Source organism: Bacillus rossius, chromosome 16 (assembly GCF_032445375.1).
Source record: "Bacillus rossius redtenbacheri isolate Brsri chromosome 16, Brsri_v3, whole genome shotgun sequence".
In the NCBI taxonomy this organism is placed as follows: Eukaryota; Metazoa; Arthropoda; class Insecta; order Phasmatodea; family Bacillidae; genus Bacillus; species Bacillus rossius.
The window spans coordinates 5,948,271-5,960,206 of NC_086343.1; the positions used below are offsets into that span (position 1 = coordinate 5,948,271).

Genomic DNA, 11,936 nt, shown 5'->3' on the forward strand with positions numbered 1-11,936 from the left:
TTTAAAGTTGAAATTAGTTGAAGATCTTGCTTTCCTTCCCTCTTTCCTGATCTGCAGATGTTTAAAAATTGACTCACAATGTGTGACATCTTACGCAAACTACATGTTGGTGGAAACAGTTGAAATCGCATATAAGCATTCATCGAGCCGCTGTAAGGTTATGTATAGAGACAAGATTCTAGGGTTTTATTCGTCGGCCAATTTCGTTTCTTCGAAAATTGGAGTTATTGTGTTTATTTTTTATTCATAAAGATTACATATTATTCCACAAAAATGATACTTTAATGTAAATTGAAACTTATTTCACCTAAGTGTCATTTTGACTGATGCATGATTCTTTTTTACCTCGCGGCCGTCAAACAGCTTGCCTTTGCTAACTTCAGGCTAAAATATAAATTAAAAGTAATAAATTTTACCAGGAAATAATTTTAAAAGTGGCACAATTTTTGTAGTTCGACTCCTTCCAAAAATATCCTGTAGATGATTGAAACATCAATCGCAATTGTACTGACTTGTGTTGGAACAGTGGATTGAAATCCCCTCGCTCGTAGTTGCTCTACCGTTGAATGAAGATGGACTGCTTGCATTTTGACGATCATCGTTAGTAACAACCAACCACCTTTTCATAATATTCGTTCGGCACTCAGAACACTGGTGCAACAGAAAATATTGTCTAACCATCATCAAACCAGTTTATGAAACAAGTTCACAGTTATAAACAGACCACGGGGAAAAGTAGAAAAAAACTGTTAAAACTGTACACATGTACATAGATTTCGTATTTTCTTTTAGCCAACAAGCATTAAAATGTCATTCATGCATTTGGTTCCATCTCGCTCTATATGTAGGAAAAATAAAAGTTTAATTAAAGAAAATAGCTGATGAGTTGCATTAACTTTTATTACTAACAATCAACTGCACATTTTCGTAGCTTCATTCATGAAAACGTGAAAAATGAAAAACAAAAATATTTGCTGTTGTATTTATTCGTAACTGCTTTTGTTTTCAGGCTTACATTTATTTTCTCTCGTAGAGTTCAGCCAACTATCGATGCATCAGATTATGGCTTCGTGTATCTCCCGCAGATGATCACGGCGCTAGTGGGCACGTGCTCTATCAGGTACAGGAAGCCGTGGTCTGCGATGAAGTCGTAGGTTTGGGATAAAGTTGTCCCGGTGGTTTCTGTGGGAAGGTATTTGTCGGAAAATTAGTTTTTTCGAGAAGCAGATTCCAGCAAGCACAAATCACTTAGATGAATGAAGTAATCATTGAATCATTTATGTAAATAAAAATGTAAATGTCCGTTCGTTCAAAAACTTAAATCTCGGAAAGATTTTTGATTGCTTTGAAATTTTGATACAATATTGCATTCAAATACGCGCGTGTTTTATATACCTATGTCACACCTGTGACAGGTAAATAGAAAATAAAATTATAGGTAGTAAAAAATATACATATATATATCTGTCTCATTTCCATCATCGAAAAACTCCCATGTTTGATCACGCTGGAAACCAAAGCATTATCGTCTCAAGGTGAAGAACTAATAATACTTTTTTTTTAGTAAAAAACAGTACATAATAAAAAAATTTAAAAATACTTTGTTGTAATTTTTTTTTACTAGTAAGAGCCAAACTAATTTTAGGTGATTTCATTTTAAAATATTATCAAGAGCTCAATATTTCATATACTTAAAAATTATAATTTTGTAATACGTGAAACAAGGGTAAAAGTTTGGTATCATGATAACCCAACACATAGAAAATATCAATATTTTCAAATTGATATTTTGTTTGTATCGATGTCATTCAAACAATGTATCAAAAGGCGATATATCGAAATGACAAAACATTTTGCCATCCCTAATCAGCAGTGACTCTATATTGTTATTGTTAGCTACCACCGATGTAAAAGAAAAAAAGTTTATATGTGTCAATTTTTCTTACTGGTACCTAAAAATAAGGTGCTTCGAAAATACTAGTTCTAACCTATTTAAGACTTGAAAAAAAAAATCACTTTCGTTAAAAGCAAAGAAACTTGCTTACATGCATGTATGTGAGTATGTTTTTAGTGGTCTTTTAAGTCTGACCCCCACAGAAAACTGTCTGGTTGTTCGAAAGTAAGATATCGATCTGGTTTATAATGCTTTGGATGTTGTAATCCTTCCTGCGATTAGTATATGAAGTGGCTCGAGTTGGTTATTTGCTGTTTATACATGGGGTTTCTTTTAGTATTGTTGATTGGAAAAGTGCTCATTTAATTATGAGCCATCAAATTGGGAGCATGAGTGTAAGAACCTGTGGCAGCTGACGACACGGTGCCATTCTCGCTGACTTCAATGACCGCCTTCTGCTTCACGTTGCTGATGGCCAGTCTGTTGACGTCAGAGATGCCACTCAGGTTCGCCTCCGGAGAGAATACCTCCGTGATGCCCAGCTGCAAGAGTGAATTCATAATATTAAGGTTTAATTTGAAACAAACATTAATGGCTGGTATTCATCTGCCATGATGCATGTATTTAGTTTTCCACTAATTGCAGACTTTTATGAAAATATTTAAAAAAATGAGATGAAAGAAGCAAATTTATGTGTGTTACCGAGCTGTGGAACCAAGAAAACTTACTTCTAGTGAGTGACTACGAGGTCATTAATCAGACAAGGCTTAAGTTATCTATATTTACATGCCTTATTACAAATAGCACATAACCTGTAGCATATATCTGGTGAGAAAACAGTGGAACATCGTAAGAAAAAGTTTCCTAGATAAAATTTAGAAGCATGAAAATGCAAACAGAGCAGGTGAAGCAGAGCCTTAAAGTAATGTTATTTCAAGGTCTTGGGAGTCCATCAAGTGAATTTTTGCATGCATGGTTATAAATTTTGTTTAAGCTTCAATGGTGAGTAGTTGAATCTTGTAGAAGAGTGGAGTCATATGTCATTAGCTTTTTGGAAGAAATGTAGTGTTCTTACCTTCTGCAGAATATTGTCGTAGTAAATTTCTTGTTCAATCTTGAACTTGGGCAAAGTAACATTGACAGTCTGTGGGAACAATTTTCCCATTGTCTTTTTCAGTTCATCGATTTTTGATTCCAATGCCTCTAGGCCATCAATGTTATCAGGAAGACCAATTATCATCCTGATATCACCTCCCTGAAATGGAGTGACACACATGTTAGAAGCAGAAACGTATAAAGTTGACATTTGCTGCTAAAACAGTTACATCTCTTGATATTTAAGTTTGGTCTTAAAACTTTTGGCAGGTACACTTCTTTACATTGAAACTAGAGCAAGGATGTCAAACCATCAAATCGACAGGTATCTGAGGAACAATTAGTGCCCTGAATTTAAAGTGAAATGTGACTTTTGAGTTTTGACTGAAGTAAGTAGGAGTACCCTCAGGGACCTACTCAGACCAGCACGTGGAATATATTGTGCTAGCTGATAGCTGAGTTAGGATTACACACCAAGGAGCTATATAAAATTACACTGAATATTAAGACATGAGCGACAAACTTTAGACGGGCAAAACTTGGTGCTTAAGTGCACCTACTTTCTCGTGACCCTCAGCCTGTTGTGGACTCTCAAATTCCTTCACCTCTCCTAAAGCACTGCCTAGTTGGTTCAGTTCCTTCATTGTCTGCTCGGCAGCGCTAGTACCTGGCAGGCGTTCAGAATCTCAATCTCAACAGCACTGAGACACTGAACGCCCCGCGGTCACGTCGCGAGGGTTGCGGGTTCGATCCCTGCTCGACGTGGACTCAAACCCGTGGGCGAGGAAGCAAGGGTTCAAGTGGCCACAGTTGCACGCACCTTGTAGTTGAGCGCCAGCACTTGGGCACCCAGCTCTTTGCTGTACGTGTAGTTGAAGCCCGCCGTGGTGGTCATCATGTCCGTCTGCACCGTGGTCTCGCTGTTCACGTGGAACGGGCGCTTCTTCGTCTGTGAGGCGTTGAAGCCCTTCTCCCACGTTCCGTTGAAGTACAACGCGTTGGCCAGCACGAACTTGGTCTTAGAGTCAGCATCGTCTGAGGGTGCAAGGACGAATGATAAAATTATGATTTTGACGTCTCATGCTCAGCTTCATCTAGGTCACGACATATGCCACACAAACATTTTCAGATTTATTCCTCTAGATAATGTTGCAGAAACATTGTCCTCATGCAATAAGTTAATGTTATGTTTCATAAATGTGTCTGAAACACTGTGCTCTTTATGGGTAGAAGTGGTGAGCGGGAGCAATAATGTAATGAATTGATGGTGGAAATTGGACCCTTATAGCAGATTGAGCTTGCAGCAACTCTGCTGCTACAAGCTGCCAAGCTCGAATCAAGAATACTAGTCCCACACCTTCAGTTTGCTGAAATATTCCTATAGAATTCTGTATAGAGCTAAGTAAAGCCAACTGGCACAGTTAATCTGCAAGCTTGCTGCAAGCAAAAATGCTGTTCGGAAAGTATCCCCAGTAATCTGCCATCTGACTTCAACAATGGCCACATTAATCACTCCCTGCTGACATTCCAATCCAGATCGCCTCGTGAGAAGTGAAGGATCTGACCACTCAATTTTCTAGTCTCTTGCCTGTGAAATCACTTGCTATCTAACTTGCTTCGTGTAAACCCGACAATTATTTAACTCGTGAACTCACTGTTTCCCCTGCTAAAGTAAGTAAGTTAGATTAAAGTAGGCCTGATTTCTAGTGGTGGTTTAATTGGTACTGTATTCAGAACCCAAAAATCATGTTAAAAAGCAAACTAAATTATTGAACAATAACATTTATATTTAACTTTGTTCTAAATAAAAACAATGACATTTAAAAAAAACAAAATTTCAAAATCAAGTAAAACCTCTTGCAAGCGAATGAGTTTTACTCACCCTGTGAAATCTACACTTTCTGAGCTAGTTACAACAATCGTGGATAGGTAAATGTTGCTATCACAGAAGTACCTACCATTCATTCTTGTGCCATATAGCATGATGGTAAAACTCACAACTATGCTTTATTCATTAAACACGAGTCTGGTCAGGTTCCATATTTGGGGCATCGCGCTTTGGTTTGTCCACTCACTCTGGGACATGAAGTTCCTGATCTTGCCGGCGGTGCTGTTCTTCGCCCACTGGTTGATGGCGTCGATGGCGCCGCTGGCGTTGTTCGCGAAGTCCACGGTCTTGGCGTCGGCCATGAAGCTGGAGCGGGCCACCTCCCGGAAGGACTGCTTCAGCGGGAACGACTTCTCGACGAACGCTGCGTTCGCCAGGTGCAGGGTGTAGTTGGTGTTGTTCTGGGGGGAAACACGCAGTCACTTCTTGTCATGCTTCAATTTCTACAACAGTACAGCAATGTAACACCGACTTTCCGATTCATTTCGATGGTTCTGCAACATGAACTTAGGCTTACTCCATTTTGAATACTTTAGTGCCCTTTCGTAAATCACTCATATGGCACAGATTGGGATATGTTTACTATTTATCGGGTAAGATAAATATGGATTACTTTTAATGAGTGCCACAGGTGTGACGGTCTCACAGTCATTGTTGTCCAGATGTTGCATCTAGAACTCGGAATGTAGGATGCTGGGGAGTGCTGGCCTGCAGAGGGGGCGGGCGTGGAGCTATGGAGGTACTCACTCGCAGAGGGTGGAGCATGGCCCTGAAGCCCTCCCTGGTGGCATTGTCGTCGCTGGGCAGGTAGGCGGCCTTCAGGATCTGCTGCTTGGTGGAGCCCTGGGCGCCCTGCGCCAGGAACCCCAGCGCCGCGTGCAGGCTGAGCGGCGAGATGACCAGGTTCTCGTTCCTGTCGCCCTCGATGGCCTGGCGAACACACGTAGTCGGGTGTACGCTCTGATGCAGAAACGAACGAACGAACTTGCCATTTGAACGTCTCGTCGACGTCGGCGCAATCAGAGAGGGTGAATGAAGCATCGGAGGAACGCATTGTTGGGAAAAAAAAAAAAAAAAATCGGGAGTAGGTAGCCACAAAAGGCAAACCCAGAATTGACTTTTGGGAGAGAAGGTTGGAACAGAGTTGTCTAGAATAACCTCACCCCAATAAAAAAAACCTGGTGAAATGGTGAAACTCCCCCAGGAAAAAAAAATGTTTAAACTGCCAATGGGTAAATACAATTTTTTTTAAGGATTAACAGACCCTTTACAGCTTTATAAGTATCATATTAAACATTTTATAAAATATTTTGACATATATTAGTTATGCACAAGACTAACAGTTCACTGGTTTCTGATATTGATATCAATTGACTTGGATACTAACAATTTAGTCTAGAGATTAGACCAGACTAATTTATTAATAATTATAATTAATTTGAATATATTATACTAGTTACAATCATATTTTTTTTAACTATATTCAAAATAATTTTATTATAAATTTTAATTATATAATCACACATCTGCATTTGAGAAATACTTATAATAAAAAAAGGGGGTTGCCTGTAAAGTCGGTTTACGGACGATAATTTTACGTGATAACGTCATAAGAAAACATTGATGAAAAATTGTATACTTTTTAATTTTCAAATATTATTTACAGTTTTTGCAAATTTAATTTAAATAATTTGTTTAAATATAATCACGAACAATAAGTTAAAAAGCCCGCCTTAACCTGTTCTATATTACAGAAGATTTTCTCGCACTGTGGTTGGCCGGTTCTTGCGCGCTCGGCTCAGGCGGAACGTGACAGTGAGTCATGATTTTTCGTGCGTGCAGCCGGCGTTCATCGATTTATAAGACGTTATCACGTCAAAAAATATGCTAACAAATTACTTCAGGAGTAATTATCCAGTGCATTGTTTACCCTTCTCCAGGGACCGTGCTTCCTTGAAACCCCTCTGGACCTGACTCCAGATAACCACCAGCTCACGGCAAAGTCCTCCCCCTTTCCTGCGTTTTGTCAGTTGCGTTTCTTTTTCTGAACAAAAAATTACCTAATTATATTTTGTATCCTTGGTACAAATTAAATTTTTTAACTGCACTGCTGGAAGGATTGGTGCAAAATATCAACTTTATCAATTAATAAGCTGAGGGAGGAAAGTTTAATTGTTTCTGTTAATAAGTAATACAAACTAAATTAAAATCATTTTAATCCAAAGAAAAGAATTCGTATTTTTTTTGACTTAAGAACTAACGGAAATTAACCAAATATCACTGAATACTTTCTTATATCATTACTAAATTGGATACAAGACTTTTTTTTTTTTTTTTTGTGGTTTAAATGATAATCCAGGAGGATAAGTTTGAAAAAGTTTTTGAAATTTAAATACTTCGTTGCTCAAAACTTTTGAGTCAAAATGTAAAAGACCGCTATTCTTAGCACTGAATATTATTCTTATAGTAAGAACGTTCATACCATAAAACAAAGAATAATATATTGCCTCCTAAAAATACATTTTAAAATAATCATATTGCACAAGTAATAACTTACAATGTATTTGAAAGTGAAGTAATGAGAGATATACCAATTTTGAGCTCATTCTATCCCTGGAAAAAAAAAAGAAGGAAAAAAAAAGACCAGGGGTCTTCAGATAATGACTTTGCATTTTAAACTGTTTGGTATAGAATTAAATTTTCGACATTTTCGATCTTAGAAGCTACCAAGGTACTGCAGCACGCATACCTTGAGCAGATCTACAGTGAAGTTGTTGTTGGACCTCGACACAGCTTTCAGGGCGTGGGTGCTGTTCTTCTCGTCGACTGCCCGGTAGAGTGATACAGCTTCCAAGGTCGCGGCGACCATCAGCAACACGAAAACTGCAGTCACAAAACAAACAGCACACTGTCGCAGGTTCCAAGCTTGGTTCACGTTTTCGAAGTCGTCGTCATCATCATCATCATCATCATCATCATCATCAGCTGCTTCCAACCTGTGGTCAGGTCAGCGAAGAGAAAATGCCTTCATCTTCCTCTGTCTTTCCGCCATTGCTCCTCACGCATTCTTATTCCAGACCTTCTCCTCTTTCGCATGCACTCCTTTCAACTACGTGTTCTCTCCACCTCCTGCCTTGGTATTCCTCAAGGCGTTCTTCCTACGCAGTTAAGGGCTCCGCCAACCCGGGCACACACACGGTGTGCAGAGTTCAGGAAACACAACGCGATTTCAAAACTACTCAAAATAACCGAGCGGGGTCTGCTTACGAAAAGCATTTAAGAGTTCGCTGAGGGCCGAAAAGTACTTTTGATTTCGGATTAAGTTTTTAGACTGTATTTTTAGAAGCGTTAAAATGGCTAAAACGCATGTTTTCTGAGTAATGTTTAGGTGTAAAACAACCAGTACAGATTCTTGAAAGCACTTAAGGGACTTGCATTACTCCTTTATCTTCATTTCTACGGAATATAATGTTACGGTCACCACTCAGATCTCACAGTTGTCCTGTGCACTGGGAGAAGACTGCGCGCCAGTCCAGAGGCGACACCGCGCTAGAAGCACCAGCGAGTGTCGCGCTTATCATCCCGCCTCGCTGACACAGATACACCCCTGACTAGACGGCGCCCTTAAGGAAGTGCCTCCCATTTCAGGTCAAAAATTTATATTTATAGTAATTACAGATAAACTTGTAGACATTTTCAATTGTTTAACTTTCACGAAATGAAAAATTAAATATGTACAGCGCATACTTTTTGCATAATTAGCTGACAAAGTTACATTTTTTTAACGTTTTTGGGATGTACAAATAAGGAGAATTTAATTTATTGCAAAACTGAAATTATTATTATTATTATGTTTAACTGCAATGCCACTGGCTACTTCAAGAAATGGTTTGAATTTCTTTCAGAGAATATTAATAAATTTTTACCTGGCATTTCAAAATTCTCAAATTTGTCACGATCTTGACAGCCAAGAAACATGAAATCAGTTTTTGTGATAGAAATGCAAACCACTTCTTGAAGCAGCCAGTGGCATTGCAGTAAAACCTAAAAAGTTTCAGTTCTGAAATAAATTAAATTCTCAGTAGTATTTGTACAACCCAAAAAACGTTAAAAATGTAACTTTGGCAGCTAATTATGCAAAAAGTATGCGCTGTATATATATTTCATTTCGTGAAAGTTAAAAACAATGGAAAAAAAAGTCTAAAAGTTGATCAGTGATTAATATAAATATAAAATCATGACCTGAAATGGGAGGCACCCCCCCTTAAACTCCGCCATTTTCCCTAGGCAGCCTCTCTTTTCCATTCATGCTTGTTCGGCGAACTCAGTCGGGTCCTTGTACTCCTGCCCTCGCTGATGCTGACTCGCCTCGGATCTGCCAACACACTCCTCGTGAACTTCACACCCACTGCACTGTTTCTCCGGGGGTACCCGCTACGGGAACGAAGTAGACCGTGCATCAGCGACTCAGCGGCGGGTGTACAACATTGCATGTACAGTAGAGACCGGAAAAATTCGCGGATTCATTTCGTGATAGGCTGAAATTCAAACATGTGTACAATTCTGCTGGTTCTGCTATTGGCTCGCAGTTTAACTGGAGCTCTCTGGGACAATGAGAGACTATCAACCAAAGAAGCGTTGAATCACAAGCTACCCAGTGGAGACGCCTCATAATTTAGTACCCAATGAACACGCGTGTTTACTTGAGAAGTGTAGAGGATGTTGGAGTCCATCCTGGAGGTCATTGAATCCGCGAATTTTTCCGGTCCCTAATGTATAGTAATTTCTAGAGAACGGAAAAATTCGCGGGTTCAATGACCTCCAGGATGGACTCCAACATCCTCTACACACTCGGGCAAATGCCAACTGTTCATCGGCTGCTGAATATTGTGAGTCGTCTCGAGACTGGGTGGCCTGTGATTCGACACTTCTGTGAGTGAGGGTCTCTGATTGTACCCTCAGTCCTCCAGATTAACAGCGAAAAAATGACAGAAGCAGCACTAAAGTATAACTATTTGAATTTGAGCATAACACGAAATGAACCCGCGAATTTTTCAGGTCTTTAGTAATTTCATAGTATAATAACCTGCCTCCCTGAAGGGTTCAAACGGCTTCAGTCGGAGGACACTTTGTGGGGGTGTGTCTGAGACCCCCCAGTAGAGGCAATGCTGCTGGAAACTCGCCATGGTTTTGAGAGGGTAGCAGCTCCCACTATTACTGGCATGAAGCTGAAGATTAATGACCTCGGCAAGGCTCACGTTAAGATAAAAACTGAAAAATATTTGAGCATACCTCAGTCCAAAAAAAATAATTGGTTGTCTGTAAAGTCGGTTTACGGACGATAGTTTAACGTGACAACGTCATAACAAAACATTTATGAAATGATTGCATACTTTTATGAATAAAATTGAATCATTTTTATTGAATTATCACTATTTTGTATGGATACAAAGAAGGAGTGAAATGAAATCTACAATTTAATTGATAAATTTACTTTCATTTGCACTCATTAATTCAAATATGTTTATTACTTTAACGAAGAGATTATTTTAACTATAACTTTTATACATGTTTGCTATTTAACTTATTCCAATCTGTGAGGACGATGATAGTAAAAGTAGGAAACGAATGGGAGTGTTTCAAGTTTAATGTGCCTCGAAAAAGTCAAATCGATGGTTGTTCCAATCGAGTGGAAGAGAGATGGATGCGGCGCAAACGTTCAATGAGCGTAACGGGACACAGCGTAACGGGACAATGTGCGTAACGTGACCCTTTTTCGTGCGTGCAGCCGGCGTTCATCGATTTATTAGACGTTGTCACGTCAAAAAACATTGATAACGTGAGAGGATTTGAAACATGTTTGAGGTTATCGGTCCAATTTTATATAATGGTGAAACTAAAACATATATTTCGTACAATATGACTCCTCAGCCTTAGTTGTCCAACAAAGTTGGAGACGAAAAAATATATACATAAAAAAAAAGTGGCAGGGCCTTCAGTAAAGAAGAGTTCACTCACCTTGAATGTTGAAAGCCATCTTGCCGGAAGACTTCGCAGACGCAGCGTGTCATCTTGCTGGGAGGGACTAGTTTATATACCTCCGGCCAGGTCTGTTGACGCCAGCATTCTTACAACCAGTGGTTGTAGAGGTCGTTAGTAACTGCGATACGGGGCGCCTTGATGACTCTGCTCGTATGCTGAGCCAGGAGAAAAAAAAACAGTATTTTAAATTCTTTTTTAAAGATGCCTGGACTAAACAGTTTTCGTCTGGCTGGACCTTCCACATTCCACAGTCTCCCAAAAACATATTTGGAATATCTTTAAAAAAAAAAAAAAAAAAAAAAACTCAGCCACGGGGACTGTCAACAGAAGCGAAAACTTAAAACTTTGTTTTTAAAAGTGTAATATGACTTCATTTCTACGTCATATGTACGCAAGAAAATGATTTTGGTATTATATAACTAGCGTGTCTATGATGCGAACCCATAAGTTTCGGCCCTACCAACAATAACTTTAAAATTTGAAGAAATGAAGTTTTATCATTAAATCCACAAATAATCAACATTACTTCTCATAAATCCATAACCTGACATTAAAAAAAAATATTCACTACATAAATAAATAAACAAAAAAAAATCATAACTTCAACTTAACTAATTATTAAAAAAAAAAAATAGCCAATACTCGCAATATGTACCACACAAAAATGTTAAAATTTCCTTGGAAATTAAAAAAAAATGAAACATTTATAGCTTTGAAATTAGAATAAATTAAGTTTTATCCTTGAAAAATAAAAAAAATAAAAACTATAAACTTAAATCCACAAATAATCAACATTCACTATGTAAATAAATAAACAAAAGAAAATCGCTCAATGCTGTCAATTTAACTTCACTTATTGCTACTGCAGCATGTCGGTGACGCGAACTCACAAGATTTTACCCATACAAAAAATAGTCCAACACGCACATGATACAGTCGAGTATGTACAGTGTATTAGTGTATATATATGTGTGTGTACACGTACACAGGCCGCTGCGATTCGCCAGTCTGGCGCAA

At 38.6% G+C, this 11,936-nt stretch overlaps 1 protein-coding gene across 1 annotated transcript; it reads right to left on the reverse strand.

Moving 5' to 3' along the window:
• Positions 1–970: 970 nt before the first annotated feature.
• Positions 971–11,511, reverse strand: LOC134540414 (ovalbumin-related protein X-like). Its single transcript, XM_063383137.1, has 8 exons — positions 10,896–11,511; positions 7,627–7,760; positions 5,625–5,807; positions 5,065–5,278; positions 3,810–4,024; positions 2,970–3,149; positions 2,298–2,436; positions 971–1,182 (listed from the first exon to the last, which is right to left on the reverse strand). The coding sequence occupies exons 1-8, from the start codon at positions 10,912–10,914 to the stop codon at positions 1,061–1,063; spliced, it is 1,206 nt and encodes a 401-aa protein (XP_063239207.1). The 5' UTR covers positions 10,915–11,511; the 3' UTR covers positions 971–1,060.
• Between the last annotated feature and the right edge of the window lie 425 nt (positions 11,512–11,936).

Excerpts from the sequence above, each read along its gene's own strand:
- LOC134540414 (XM_063383137.1), bottom strand. Across the intron at positions 4,025-5,064 it reads CAGGAACTTCATGTCCCAGA|ACGATGCTGACTCTAAGACC; the intron begins GTGAGTGGACAA and ends TTGCACCCTCAG. Across the intron at positions 1,183-2,297 it reads CGTGTCGTCAGCTGCCACAG|AAACCACCGGGACAACTTTA; the intron begins GTTCTTACACTC and ends ACCTTCCCACAG.